This window comes from Oncorhynchus kisutch, linkage group LG13 (genome assembly GCF_002021735.2).
Source record: "Oncorhynchus kisutch isolate 150728-3 linkage group LG13, Okis_V2, whole genome shotgun sequence".
Classification (NCBI taxonomy): domain Eukaryota; kingdom Metazoa; phylum Chordata; class Actinopteri; order Salmoniformes; family Salmonidae; genus Oncorhynchus; species Oncorhynchus kisutch.
The window spans coordinates 9,820,898-9,836,967 of NC_034186.2; the positions used below are offsets into that span (position 1 = coordinate 9,820,898).

A 16,070-nucleotide genomic window follows, 5' to 3' on the forward strand; every position below is an offset into this window, starting at 1 on the left:
ATGAATGAAAGACACATTCCATCTCAATTTATTCTATTCCTTTGAAGCCATTGTTTTTTGTGGTAATATCCATCTTTGCATGACATTTTCTCAAAATGTTTAATTACCCACAATCCTCTAAAAACATATCATTACAACACAGATACAGCACATAAATCTGTGTTTTTACTGAAATATTAACATGTTTGACTACTACTTTATTATTTTTAGTAAAGACATCAAACATAATAATAATATGATATTGTTTAGGACCTTGAGCGTGGCCGAGGTGCACCAATGACCAGCTCGGAAACCAGATTGCATAGCGGAGAAGGTACGGTGGGATTCGAAATGTTCGGAGATCTGTTTGTTAACTTGGATTTCAAAGACCTTAGAAAGGCAGGCTAGGATAGATACAGGTCTTTAACAGTTTGGGTCTTTACTGTCTCCCCCTTTGAAGAGGGGGATGACTGCGGCAGCTTTCCAATCTGTGGGGATCTCAGACGATACGAAAGAGAGGCTGAACAGGCCAGTAATAGTGGTTACAACAATTGCGGCGGATCATTTTAGAAAGAGAGGGTCCAGATTGTCTAGCCCAGCTGATTTGTAGGGGTCCAGATTTTGCAGCTCTTTCAGAACATCAGCTATCTGGATTTGGGTGAAGGAGAAATGGGGAGGCTTGGGCAAGTTGCTGTGGGGGGGTGCAGGGCTGTTGACCGGGGTGGGGGTAGCCAGATGGAAAGCATGGCCAGCCGTAGAAAAATGCTTATTGAAATTCTCAATTATCGTGGATTTATCGGTGGTGACAGTGTTTCCTAGCCTCAGTGCAGAGGGTAACTGGGAGGAGGTGCTCTTATTCTCCATGAACTTTACAATGTCCTAGATCTTTTTTTGAGTTAGAGCTACAGGATGCAAATTTCTGTTTGAAAAAGCTATCCTTTGCTTTCCTAACTGCCTGTGTATATTGGTTCCTAACTTCCCTGAAAAGTTACATATCGCGGGGGCTACTCGATGCTAAAGTTGTACGCCACAGGATGTTTTTGTGTTGGTTAAGGGCAGTCAGGTCTGGAGTGAACTAAGGGCTATATCTGTTCCTGGTTCTACATTTTTGAATCTTTTGAAATTCCTCAAGATCCTCAAAAAGTTCTACAGCTGCACCATCGAGAGCCTCCTGACTGGTTGCATCACTGCCTGGTATGGCAACTGCTTGGTCTCCGACCGCAAGGCACGACGGAGTGTAGTGCAAACGGCCCAGTACATCACTGGGGCCAAGCTTCCTGCCATCCAGGACCTCTATACCAGGCGGTGTCTGAGGAAGGCCCTGAAAATTGGCAAAGACTCCAGCCACACTAGTCATAGACAGTTCTCCTCTTTAATTACTTTTCATCTCTTATCTCTTAGAATCTCTTATTCTTATCAGTATTTTTTTAAACTGCACTGTCGTTAAGGGGCTCGGAAGTAAGCATTTCACTGTAAGGTAACATTTCACCTGTTTTATTTGGCGCAAGTGACTAATACAATTTGATTTGATTTTGATTTGAATTAAGTAGCTTAGTTTTGTTATTTGGCTACTTGAAGAGAACTAGGGCCTTCCAATGCATTGTGGAAAAGTGTTCATCTAATTCTATTGAATGAAGACCTGAAACGAGTATAAGATCATGGCATTTTAACCTTACTTGATTTTAAAAAATTCACATACCAATAAACATTCTATTTTTGCATCCTGAGATTGTGTTGTTTCCCGCTACTTGTTGATTTCAGTAGCACATCCCCATATCAGATTTTTTTTTTACGAGGCAAGTTCCGCAGTTTCTGTGTTTTTTGGGGTTTGTATGTGTTTGCATGTGTGTATTTCAGGAAATGGCTTCCTGGATTCTAAGCAGCTGATTGGTCGGCCCCATCGATGATTGGAGCTCTGAACCCTCTCCCCTCCCTCTCATCAGGGGAAACAGCTGTTTTTAATTACCAACTCCTTCTCCAGCTGGATAAAAGCCAGTGTTCCTTTGTCAGGAAGAGAGAGCTTCCTTGATGTCTTGTGTTGGTTGTTGCCCAGTGACAGTTCTGTTGACACTATTTGGTAGCCGCTACTTCTAGGGTATGTGTATGCCAATAGGACTGTGTTTGTGATTATTGAAATTGTTCCCAAAGTTTGTATTATTCTGTTTAACTTGTTCCCAGGGGGGGACGTCACCTTGGGAGTGTTTAGGCAAGAACCATGCGGGCATACATAACCTGTAGTATTTACTGTCTATGCACACTAGGTAAGACCTGGATGGACCAGCCCCTGTATTTTGGTTGGTGCGCCAGGAGGTTCTGAAAGGTTAGGTAAGTAGTGGGTAGGAGAGGACTCAAACTTTTACTTTCTTTGCTTTGGTTCCGCCCAGCCCCTTTTACCCACATTACCATGTTATGGAAATAAATTCCCTGTAAAAGGATATAGTCTCTGTCATCCTTACCCGCACCTACAATCACATACCTCTTTCACTCCACGGGGACTTGAGTTGTAGCAGGGTGTTGCGTTCCCTCCAAGAGGCGTACGTAACACGTCATTTAAGAACAAATCTTTATTTACAATGATCGCCTCCACAGGGCAAACCCGGACGACGCTGGGCCAATTGTGCGCCGCCTTATGTGCGACTCCCTATCACTGTCGGTTGTGATACAGCCTTGAATCGAACCAGGGTGCCGCCTCAAGCGCTGAGATTCAGTGCCTTAGACCGCTGCACCACTCGGCAGCCCCTCATGCAAGGGTTTGTCCATTATTAGCCTATGAACTAAACAAAACATTAACATTATATCAAATGTTTGCTTGCATATAATTGAAGGTCAATATTCCTGCCTTAATGTTCAGGAGAAAATGGCAAGGAACACCACAGGGACATTTTAATAGATATTGTCTGGTGGCTTCAGTATCGTATAAAATACTTGATGAAATTCCCAGACTAAAGAGTAAATAAAAACACATTCATGTTGTACAATTAATTATATATGGATGTGTTTGTCCAAGACAGTTTCCAGTAATCACTTCCAGTAAACTGAGATTGCCAGAGGCAAGAAGTAAAACATAAAAGCATGACCAACTGAGACCTTACTTATACTGTCCTGAGACCCTGGAGAAGATCTACTCTAGTAGCTATAGGTGCATGATAAGAGACAACTGTTTTACAAGAACAATCAATGACAAGTGATACTGACCTGAGAAATAGTTTGTCAGCTTTAATGTGCATTTGTTAGATTAACATCTGTAAATCTTATTTTGTTGTACTGTAGACTTGTAAAGACTCATGGAGACAACGTGTCATCTCTTTTCCACAACTTTATTGTCTTGATAAGGTCAATCACAATCATAACAGTTGTCCACTTATATTACACCTTCAGGTAATGAATCACACAGCTGGGAGATACAGGAGAATATTCACACATTATAGAGCGTGTCGGTCTAATCCTGAATGCTGATTGGTTAAGACCGCATTCCAGCCGGTGCCTATTCCACAAGCTACCACCGGCATAATCTATGATGTTAAAATGCCTATTTACTCTGTTTCAACTGACTGCGCAATCCACTGTCTCATCAGCCCAGCCAGGCAATTTATAAACTTGATAGAAGGATATTCACACAATCACATCACTTTGTACTAATATAACAAATGTACCATTTTAGTCTAGCTTTAGATAGTTGTACTGTTATTATAGTGAAGCTGAGACTGATATGGTTTGAAAGATACTGTTATTTTGTTTCAATGATGATACAATGTCAAATGTTGAAAAGACACATGTATTCCATTACTGGATGGCTCATATTTCTTCTAAATTAAACAAGCGACAGACACCAAAAGCAAATGGGTCTTCTCCTTGCATATAAAGGTGGCTTTGTAAGGATTCTTGAAATTGATGGAGGGAACATCATGACTCTGTAGGAATGAAATCACATGACAAGATAATCAGTCGGTTGAGTAATGCTGCTGATCACGACTACTATAGAGGAGAATCTGAGGAGTAATACTGCTGATCACGACTACTATAGAGGAGAATCTGAGGAGTAATACTGCTGATCACGACTACTATAGAGGAGAATCTGAGGAGTAATACTATTATAATAGTAGTACTAATCACTACTATTATAGATCAGAGTCTGTGGAGCAATCTGGCTGATCATTACTATTATAGATCAGAGTCTGTGGAGTAATTCTGCTGACCACTACTATTATAGATCAGAGTCTGTGGAGTAATTCTGCTGACCAATACTATTATAGATCAGAGTCTGTGGAGTAATTCTGCTGACCACTACTGTTATAGATCAGTCTGTGGAGTAATTCTGCTGACCACTACTGTTATAGATCAGATTCTGTGGAGCAATCCGGCTGATCACTACTATTATAGATCAGAGTCTGTGGAGTAATTCTGCTGACCACTACTATTATAGATCAGAGTCTGTGGAGCAATCAGGCTGATCATTACTATTATAGATCAGAGTCTGTGGAGTAATCTGGCTGATCACTACTATTATAGATCAGAGTCTGTGGAGCAATCAGGCTGACCATTACTATTATAGATCAGAGTCTGTGGAGTAATCTGGCTGATCATTACTATTATAGATCAGAGTCTGTGGAGTAATCTGGCTGATCACTACTATTATAGATCAGAGTCTGTGGAGCAATCTGGCTGATCACTACTATTATAGATCAGAGTCTGTGGAGTAATTCTGCTGATCACTACTATTATAGATCAGAGTCTGTGGAGTTATTCTGCTGACCACTACTATTATAGTGGATATTAGACAGTGTTAAACCATGTGACCTTTTATCTGTGTGTCAATGATTAGATATATGATTCCTGCTTGATGTGATGTTATACTCCAACATGTTTCTGTTATGCTTCACTGATAAGCCAAAACATGCTGTTCATAATACTGTTTATAATGCTGTGTATAATACTGTTCATAGTACTGTTTATAATACATGACTTCAGACATTTGCTCTGCCTTCACTCCTACTACAGGTTTGTGTGATTATAAGACATGCCATTCTCCTGGTTAATTTAACTTACCCATTATGTTCATCATCTACCTATGAATAACGATGGCTACCTAAAAAGCAAAGAACAAATGATTTTGGTTATACAGTCAGAAGGTTACACATAGTGGCCTCATTGAATATGATCAAACAGGTGGATTGATTTTCATAAAAAAAGGTTTAGATCAAAATGAGAAAATACTATCCATTTCTATTGTATTAATCTACAGTAGATAGCTCACAGGGCATCCTGGACTTATGCATTCCATATATTAGATGATGTTAAACTCTTAATGTTGAGAGAATGACTATCTTACACTGATGGGTGTTCCTTTACATGACATGAACTTACATATAGGTATGTGTTCTCCATACTGTAACTCTCCATCATCACACTTCACCTCAATTTCTTCTATATTTGGTCGAAATCTCTTGTATTGATGGTAATATCCCTCTTTGCAATGAAGAGTCTTTTTTTCACTGTGCGCAATCTTATCTTTCTTGGGTAAATTCTGTAGATTGTACTCTGCATCAAAAGTGGAAATCTCACAAGACCCTGATGGAAATGAAACCCAGTAATTTTTTCATTAACTTAGTGTGCAGTACATATTCATACATTTATATACACTTGACATGTAGATATAACACCATGTTCAGACCAGTTGAAAATAATGTACATACGTAAACACTTTGGAGGACTCTGCCATTTTCCATTCAGACATCTGATGCTGCCTGTGGAACTCAGTGTAAACTGTCTGCTGCATTGGTAGGACACCTCTGTAATTACACCTTCAACATCTCTCTTTTCCTTGGTGAAATCTCCATTAGTAATGGGAGGAGGATCAGGACAGCTTGCTAGATTAAACAGGGATCATAATACCGTACCATGAAAATACATTACAATGATACGCTACCATGATAATAAAATACCATGATACAGTAACATGATACAATACCATGATAATACAATACCATGATACAGTAACATAATACAGTACCATGATACAGTACCATGAAACAATACCATGATACAATACCATGATAATACAATACCATGATACAGTAACATAATACAGTACCATGATACAGTACCATGATAATACAGTACCATGATACAGTAACATAATACAGTACCATGATAATACAATACCATGATACAGTAACATAATACAGTACCATGATACAGTACCATGATAATACAGTACCATGATAATACAGTACCATGTTAATACAGTACCATGATTCAGTAACATAATACAGTACCATGATACAGTAACATAATACAGTACCATGATAATACAATACCATGATACAGTAACATAATACAGTACCATGATACAGTACCATGATAATACAATACCATGTTAATACAGTACCATGATAATACAGTACCATGATACAGTACCATGATACAGTAGCACGATAATACAATACCATGTTAATACAGTACCATGTTAATACAGTACCATGATACAGTAGCATGATAATACAGTACCATGATAATACAATACCATGATAATACAGTACCTTGATACAGTAACATAATACAGTACCATGATACAGTAGCATGATAATACAATACCATGTTAATACAGTAACATGTTAATACAGTCCCATTATACAGTAGCATGATAATACAGTACCATGATAATACAATACCATGATAATACAGTACCATGATACAGTAACATAATACAGTACCATGATACAGTAGCATGATAATACAATACCATGTTAATACAGTACCATGTTAATACAGTACCATGATTCAGTAACATAATACAGTACCATGATACAGTAGCATGATAATACAATACCATGTTAATACAGTACCATGACAATACAATACCTGTCACGGCTGTTGTAAGAAGAGGACCAAGGTGCAGCGCGGTGAACGTACATTTTCTTTTATTAATAAAAATGACGCCGAACAAAACAAACACTACAGAAACAAACCGTGAAGCTAAAGGCTATGTGCCCTAAACAAAGTCAACTTCCCACAAAGACAGGTGGAAAAAAGGGCTACCGAAGTATGGTTCTCAATCAGAGAATACCGATTGCGAGCCAGACCTAATCGCCCAACATCAGTGCCTGACCTCATTAATGCTCTCGTGGCTGAATGGAAGCAATACCCTGCAGCAATTTTCCAACATCTAGTGGAAAACCTTCCCAGAAGAGTGGAGGCTGTTGTAGCAGCAAAGGGGGGACCAACACCATATTAATATAAGGGCACAAGTCGAGACCCATAAGCAGACACAGGAGGCAGATGGTTGAGCTCTAATATTTATTATAACCCAAGGGGTAGGCAAAAGGCAGATCGGGTACAGGCGAGAGTTCATAAACCAGGTCAGAGTTCAAAGAGTACAGGGCGTTAGACAGTCTCGAGGTCAAGACAGGCAGGGGTTCAGTAACCATGTCCGACTCCAAACAGTACAAGGCGTTAGGCAGGCTCGAGGTCGGGGCAGGAAGAATGGTCAGGCAGGCAGGTTTGGTGTCAGGACAGACAAGGGTCAAAACCAGGAGGACTTGGAAAAAACAGAGACTAAGGAAAAAATAGGAGCTAGGAGATAAACGCTGGTTGACTTGGCAAACAAGATGAACTGGCACAGAGGTGTCACATGAGTGACACCTGGAGGGGGTGGAGACAAGCACAAGGACATGTGAAACAGATCATGGCGTGACATTTAACGATTTTGGAATGTGATGTTTGACGAGCAGTTGTCCACATACTTCTGGTTTCAAGCAGACCACTGTGCCCAAGAACGCCAAGGTAACCTGCCTAAATGACTACCGTCTCGTAACGCACACATTTGTAGCCATGAAATGCTTTGAAAGGCTGATCATGGCTCACATGAACACCATCATCTCAGAAACCCTGGACATACTCTAATTCGAAATACCACCCCAACAGATCAACAGATGATTGCCCTTTCCCACCTGGACAAAAGGAACACCTGTGTGAGAATTCTGTTCATTGACTACAGCTCAGCGTTCAACAACATAGTGCCCTCCAAGCTCATCTCTACGCTAAGGTCACTGGGACTGAACACCTCCCTCTGCAACTGGATCCTGGACTTCCGGAGAGGGGCCGCCCCCAGGTTGTAAGGGTAGGCAATAACACATCCGCCACACTGACCCTCAACAAGGGGCCCCTCGGGTGCGTGCTTAGTCCCCTCATGTACTCCCTATTCACGCAAGACTGTGTGGCCACGCATAACTCCAACACCATCATTAAGTTTGGTGACGACACATGATGGTAGGCCTGATCACCGATGATGATGAGACAGCCTATAGGGAGGAGGTCAGAGACCTGGCAGTGTGGTGCCAGGACAACAACCTCCACCTCAATGTGAGCAAGACAAACAAGCTTATTGTGAACTACAGGAAAGGATTTGGCATGAGATCCTCAAAAAGTTTAACAGCTGCACCGTTCAGAGCATCTTGACTGACTGCATCACCGCTTGGTGCGGAAACTGCATGGCACCCAACAGCAAGGCGCTACAGAGGGTGGTGAGTATGGCCCTGTACATCAGAGAGGAAGGTCCAAAAATGTGTCAAAGTCTCCAGCCACCCAAGCCATAGACTGTTCTCTCTGCTACCGCAAGTTCAAGTGATAACACACACTTTCACACATACACTGCTGCTTCTGTGTATTATCAATCATGTTGCCTAGTCACTTTACCCCTACCTACAGTATACTGATGCTTCTGTGTATTATCTCTCCTGTTGCCTAGTCACTTTACCCCTACCTACAGTATACTGCTGTTATTGTGTATTATCAATCCTGTTGCCTAGTCACTTTACCCCTACGTACAGTATACTGATGCTTCTGTGTATTATCTCTCCTTTTGCCTAGTCACTTTACCTCTACCTACAGTATACTGCTGTTATTGTATATTGTCAATCCTGTTGCCTAGTCACTTTACCTCTACCTACAGTATACTGCTGTTATTGTGTATTATCAATCCTGTTGCCTAGTCACTTTACCCCTACCTACAGTATACTGCTGTTATTGTATATTGTCAATCCTGTTGCCTAGTCACTTTACCCCTACCTACAGTATACTGCTGTTATTGTGTATTATCAATCCTGTTGCCTAGTCACTTTACCCCTACCTACAGTATACTGCTGTTATTGTGTATTATCAATCATGTTGCCTAGTCACTTTACCTCTACCTACAGTATACTGCTGTTATTGTGTATTATCAATCCTGTTGCCTACTCACTTTACCCCTACGTACAGTATACTGATGCTTCTGTGTATTATCTCTCCTTTTGCCTAGTCACTTTACCTCTACCTACAGTATACTGCTGTTATTGTATATTGTCAATCCTGTTGCCTAGTCACTTTACCCCTACCTACAGTATACTGCTGTTATTGTCACGTTTCTTCAAAATCGAACCCAGAAGCAGACCAGGACAAGGAGAGTAGGAAGAAGGTGAGTATTTATTTACAAGTGAATGTGAGTGGGTAGATACATCCAAGTGGCGTAGCGGGCAGCGGTGGTGAGTTGATGGGAGTAAATAGGTGGATCCAATGGGGAAGCGGAATCCTCCGATGACCAGGCGGGAATGGGGTAAATGATCCGGGTGAGTAACTGAAGACAGAACAAACGGAGGTAAGTTGAAGGCAAGCAAGACGTACAAAACAACAAAACAAATTCTATCCAACTTGAGGCTGATACTATGGCACAACATACTGTTCATGGCTAACGATCCGGCAGGGAATGGATGTCAGGTCAGAGCTTTTGAAGGGGAGAGGTGATGATCAGGACAGGTGTGCAGATTACTGATGGGATACAGGTGCGGGTGAACATCGATCTCCCAACAAGCTAATCTGCCCGGCAACCAGACAGGGTGCGTTCCAGGACACCGGAAACACACTCCAGGACAGAAACACAGGCAAACACAGACTCAGGAAGCGGGGTTCGTGACAGTTATTGTATATTGTCAATCCTGTTGCCTAGTCACTTTACCCCTACCTACAGTATACTGCTGTTATTGTGTATTATCAATCCTGTTGCCTAGTCACTTTACCTCTACCTACAGTATACTGCTGTTATTGTGTATTATCAATCATGTTGCCTAGTCACTTTACCCCTACCTACAGTATACTGCTGTTATTGTGTATTATCAATCCTGTTGCCTAGTCACTTTACCTCTACCTACAGTATACTGCTGTTATTGTGTATTATCAATCCTGTTGCCTAGTCACTTTACCCCTACCTACAGTATACTGATGCTTCTGTGTATTATCTCTCCTTTTGCCTAGTCACTTTACCCCTTCCTACGTGGACATAACTACCTCAATTGCCTCGTATCCCTGCACGTCGACGTTGTACAATTGCACGCTGACACAGTGTGGCCAGGTGTCACAACTGGCAGTGTCTGGGAGACCCATCAGGCATCGCACAATTGGCCCAGCATCGTCCGGGATAGGAGAGGGTTTGGCATGCCGAGATCCATTTCGCTCTAGTGACTTGTTATGCCGAGATCCATCTAGCTCTAGCGACTCCTGTACACCTGACACAGTATGGCCAGGTGTACAGTGTTTCTTCCGACACATTGGTGCAGCTGGCTTCCGGGTTAAGTGGACATTGTGTCAAGAAGCAGTGCGGCTTGACTGGGTTGTGTTTCGGAGGACGCGCGGCTCTCGACCTTTGTCTTTCCCGAGTCTGTACGGGAGTTGCAACGATGGGACAAGACTATAACTACCAATTGGATACCATGAAATTGGGGAGACAAAAGGAATAAAAAATGTATTTTTTTAAATGTAATTAAAGGGCCCGGGAGAGGGATGTGGCCCGGGGTCATACTTTGCCCCCCTTGACTTACCGTTACATTATTTTATGGGACTGAAACATAATTGGGGCGGCAGATAGCCTAGTGGTTAGCGCGTTGGGGCAGTAACTGAAAGGTTGCTGGATCGAATCCCAGAGCTGACAAGTAAACAATCTGTCATTCTGCCCCTGAACAAGGCAGTTAACCCACTGTTCCCCGGTAGGCCATCATTTTAAATAACAATTTGTTCTTAACTGACTTGCCTGATTCATTTTTAAATGTGAAGATTTTTTTCCTGGTAACTATCTTGTACCAAGATAACGGTACCCAGTGGTATGGGTTCAAATTAATCAATTATTTATAGCTAATAATTGTCTAATTACTATATGTTCATGTAAATACCTGGTACTTTCTGTACTTTAAAATACAGTCCTACAGACTTACCTTGGCACTCGATTGTCTTACTCCACTCTCCGTTCTTGCAAGTTGCTTTTCCTCTTGAGCCTGTGTTTGGGCCGCTAAGGCATCCATAATCTATTTTGTCCCCATTTTCATATCTCTCTCGGTCAGGAATCAGCAGCATTCTGGTGTCTGCACCCTCGGGTTTACTACAGTAATCTGCAAGTGAAGCACAGACATGGACAAATACCCTCCTCCATACACTCTTTTGGCTCCTCCATTTCCACCACATCTTGTAAAAACAGTGTAACGTGTTACTCTGTGTGGAAATATCAATCCAATTGCAAGGTTCGACATTAAAGCTTGTACATGACAAGTGAAAATCAAAATAGTCGGGCAAGCAAAATATAGACTTAAGTTGTTCGAATGGAAGTAAAAAAATGAAAATAATAACATCAAACAATTACTCAGATCAGAATTGAATCAAAGTGTCCTCCGGATGTGATGTGTTGCGCACTGTTCTCACAATTTGGGGCGGCAGCATAGCCTAGTGGGTAGAGCGTTGGACTAGTAACCGAAAGGTTGCAAGATTGAATCCCCGAGCTGACACGGTAAAAATCAGTCGTTCTGCCCCTGAACAAGGCAGTAAACCCACTGTTCCTTGGCAGTCATTGAAAATAAGAATTTGTTCTTACCTAGTTAAAAAAAAGTTCAAATAAAAATAAAGCACATCAGAATATAATGATTGTATTGCATTGAGAGCCACGAGCAGTTTTTCACTATATTCGGAAAGTATTCAAACCCCTTGACTTTTTCCATATTTTGTTAAGTTACAGCCTTATTCTAAAATGTATTGTTTTTTCCCTCATCAATCTACACCCAATCTACACCCAATCTACACCCTATGATTACAAAGCAAAAACTGTTTTTTAGACATTTTTTGAAAAAAAACATAAGTATCACAATTACATTATTATTCAGACCCTTTACTCAGAACTTTGTAGAAGCGCCTCTGGCAGCAATTACAGCATTGAGTTTTCTTGGGTATGACGCTACAAGCTTGTATTTGTATTTGGCCCACCTGTATTTGGGGAGTTTCTCCCATTCTTCTTGTCGCTGCACAGCTATTTTCAGGTCTCTCCTTCTTTTTTTTCTTTTTTTCCCTTTTTTTTTACCCCTTTTTCTCCCCAATTTCGTGGTTTTCAATTGTTTTAGTAGGTACTATCTTGTCTCATCGCTACAACTCCCGTACGGGAGAGACGAAGGTTGAAAGTCATGCGTCCTCCGATAAACAACCCAACCAAGCCGCACTGCTTCTTAACACAGCGCCATCCAACCCGGAAGCCAGCCGCACCAATGTGTCGGAGGAAACACCGTGTACCTGGCAACCTTGGTTAGCGCGCACTGCGCCCGGCCCACCACAGGAGTCGCTGGTGCACAATGAGACAAGGATTTCCCTACCGGCCAAACCCTCCCTAACCCAGACGACGCTAGGCCAATTGTGCAATGCCCCACGGACCTCCCGGTCACGGCCGGTTACAACCGGTTACGACAGAGCCTGGGCGCGAACCCAGAGTCTCTGGTGGCACAGCTGGCGCTGCAGTACAGTGCCCTTAACCACTGCGCCACCCGGGAGGCCTGGTTTCTCCTTCTTTACTTCGATCCTGACTAGTTTCCCAGTCCCTCCCGCTGAAAAACATCCCCCACAGCTTGATGCTGCCGTCCTAGGCTTCACCGTAGGGATAGTGCCAGGTTTCCTCAAGATGTGACGCTTGGTATTCAGTCCAAAGAGTTCAGTCTTGGTTTCATCAGACCACAGAATCTTGTCTCTCATGGTCTGAAAGTCCTTTAGGTGCCTTGTCCTTCTGGAAGGTTCTCCCATCTCCACAGATGAACTTTGGAGCTCTGTCAGACTGACCATCGGGTTCTTGGTCACCTCCCCGACCAAGGCCCTTCTCCCCCGATTACTCAGTTTGGCCGGGCGGCCAGCTCTAAGAAGAGTCTTGGTCTTTCCAAACTTCTCCCACTTAATAATGTGGAGGCTACTGTATTCTTGGGGAGCTTCAATGTTCGAGACATTTTTTGATACCCTTCCCAAGATCTGTGCCTCGACACAATCCTGTCTCAGATCTCTACGGACACACATGTCTTGGTTTTTGCTCTGACATGCACTGTCAACAGTGGGACCTTATTTAGAAAGGTGTGTGCCTTTCCAAATCATGTACAATAAATGTAATTTACCACAGGTGGACTCCAATCAAGTTGTTGAAACATCTCAAGGATGATCAATGGAAAAAGGATTTTGAGTCTCATATGTAAGTAAGGTATTTATGTTTTTTGTTTTAAACAAATGTTCCCAAATTTCCAGAAATCTCTTATCACTTTGGCATTGTGCGGTATTGCGTGTAGATTTGTTTATTTAAACCATTTTAGAATAAGGCTGTAACGTAACAAAATGTGGAAAACTTCTACGGCTATGAATACTTTCCAAATGCACTGTAGTGTACTTAGTGAGTTATTTGCTCAGTTTTAGCAATTATTTTGTCTGCAAATAGGTTTCTTACGGGCATGAAACGTCAAGGGGGATGTTGCTCCAGGAGAGAGAGCAACATTCAATATGTAATTGAGGGAAAAGCTGTTTTTTAAACAATTATTTTTAAAGAGAGTGGAGTTCCAGCTTTCTGTGAGTTTAGCACATATTCTCAACATTAAATAATAAGGAAATGCTACCACTTTACAAACAGAGAATCACATCAAATCAAATCAAATCAAATTTTATTTGTCACATACACATGGTTAGCAGATGTTAATGCGAGTGTAGCGAAATGCTTGTGCTTCTAGTTCCGACAATGCAGTAATAACGAACAAGTAATCTAACTAACAATTAAAAAAATTTAAAAAAATACTGTCTTATACACAGTGTAAGGGGATAAGGAATATGTACATAAGGATATATGAATGAGTGATGGTACAGAGCAGCATAGGCAAGATACAGTAGATGATATCGAGTACAGTATAACATATGAGATGAGTATGTAAACAAAGTGGCATAGTTAAAGTGGCTAGTGATACATGTATTACATAAGGATGCAGTCGATGATATAGAGTCCAGTATATACGTATGCATATGGGATGAATAATGTAGGGTAAGTAACATTATATAAGGTAGCATTGTTTAAAGTGGCTAGTGATATATTTACATCATTTCCCATCAATTCCCATTATTAAAGTGGCTGGAGTTGAGTCAGTGTCATTGACAGTGTGTTGGCAGCAGCCACTCAATGTTAGTGGTGGCTGTTTAACAGTCTGATGGCCTTGAGATAGAAGCTGTTTTTCAGTCTCTCGGTCCCAGCTTTGATGCACCTGTACTGACCTCGCCTTCTGGATGACAGCGGGGTGAACAGGCAGTGGCTCGGGTGGTTGATGTCCTTGATGATCTTTATGGCCTTCCTGTAGCATCGGGTGGTGTAGGTGTCCTGGAGGGCAGGTAGTTTGCCCCCGGTGATGCGTTGTGCAGACCTCACTACCCTCTGGAGAGCCTTACGGTTGAGGGCGGTGCAGTTGCCATACCAGGCGGTGATACAGCCCGCCAGGATGCTCTCGATTGTGCATCTGTAGAAGTTTGTGAGTGCTTTTGGTGACAAGCCGAATTTCTTCAGCCTCCTGAGGTTGAAGAGGCGCTGCTGCGCCTTCTTCACGATGCTGTCTGTGTGAGTGGACCAATTCAGAATGTAATTGAGATGATGCACAAGTGGAACGGAGTGGAGCGTGCTGTTTGTAGTGAATATATACTCTATATAGGTCTACCAACGGACAGTTTTTGTTGGACATTACATTCACTGTTCGATCAATTACATTGCTATCTAGCAACAACATCAATAACAACAACAATAATATTACCCAGCTCTAGACAGATGGTATTCTACATTTTTGTCTCATTCTCTGTATGGTAATAATAATGATACTAATGTATTTCATTTTGTAAAGTGTCTTCTTGCATCATACAACACAATTTGGACTTGAGCTTTCACACAAGTCAAAAATCTGTCTTACTTTTCCAAAGGACAAGTGGGTAATAAAGTTCATGTCAAGCCCTGAAATGTAGTAAACGCAATAAGCACTTCAATGTTTACAGTACTATAGTAATGCCATAGACATTAAACACACAAGAAGAAAGAGCATCCCCACCCCTGTTTTGGTTAAAAGCTGAGGGATGAAATGTTTCCACTCTCAAATTCATAGACATAGCTATGGATACAAGGATAGACCATCCATGATATCAACATTATACTTTGAACCATCTATTGAGGCTATATAGTGTTTGTTTACATTTACTTTGTTTACAAACAAAGGAGTAAAACAATCTTATATTTTGGGTTATGATGAGGTTCGACAGTTGAACTGAGCTCAGGAGTCATTTATAAGTTATGTTCTTCAAGAATCATTTGGTACATGTAATTCATTTAGAAGTCCAACAATGGGTGTAGCAACTGCAGATTTCCCTTTTAAACTGACCTTTGCCCTTGATGGTCTTATCCCACTCTCCGTTCTTACAAGTTGCAAGACATCCATACTCCACTTGGTCCCCATTTTCATAACGTTCTCGATCAGGAATCGGCAGCATTCTCCTCCCTTCACCCTCAGGCTTACCACAGTACTCTGCAGATGAAGCACAGCATGTTTGAACTATCAAAGTGCAACTAACTACATTGACTGAGATGGTCCCGCTTCAAATGACATTCAGTTTATAAAGCCTTCATGATGCGTTCATCAGCACTACATAAATGTATTACAAATCATCTACAACAGTATGTCATGCTTTATAAATGGTTCATAAATGGGACATAACTGTGTGAAATAATCACCAATGTCCAATGTGACATAACCCACTATGTCAAA

The 16,070-nt window shown here is 41.6% G+C and overlaps 2 protein-coding genes across 8 annotated transcripts in view; one reads left to right on the forward strand and one right to left on the reverse strand.

The window, feature by feature from the left end:
* The window catches only part of LOC116353039 (complement factor H-related protein 2-like), a 142,515-nt gene that overhangs the window by 64,317 nt on the left and 62,128 nt on the right, over positions 1 to 16,070 (forward strand). The gene's annotated exons all lie outside the window — the stretch shown is intronic.
* The window catches only part of LOC109902885 (complement factor H), a 181,300-nt gene that overhangs the window by 23,045 nt on the left and 142,185 nt on the right, over positions 1 to 16,070 (reverse strand). For 5 of the 7 annotated variants that reach the window (XR_004202323.1, XM_031785546.1, XM_031785541.1 and 2 more), the window contains exons 2-3: positions 15,687 to 15,830; positions 11,217 to 11,390 (exon numbers count right to left, since the gene is read on the reverse strand). Coding sequence is in view for 6 of the 7 variants with exons in the window: in XM_031785546.1 (XP_031641406.1) it covers positions 11,217 to 11,390; positions 15,687 to 15,830 (318 nt within the window). In the remaining variant the exon portion in view is untranslated. Of the gene's footprint in view, positions 1 to 3,277; positions 3,891 to 5,025; positions 5,066 to 5,343; positions 5,548 to 5,672; positions 5,847 to 11,216; positions 11,391 to 15,686; positions 15,831 to 16,070 lie in introns of those variants that run through there. The other 2 variants (XM_031785540.1, XM_031785539.1) reach the window with 2 other exon arrangements.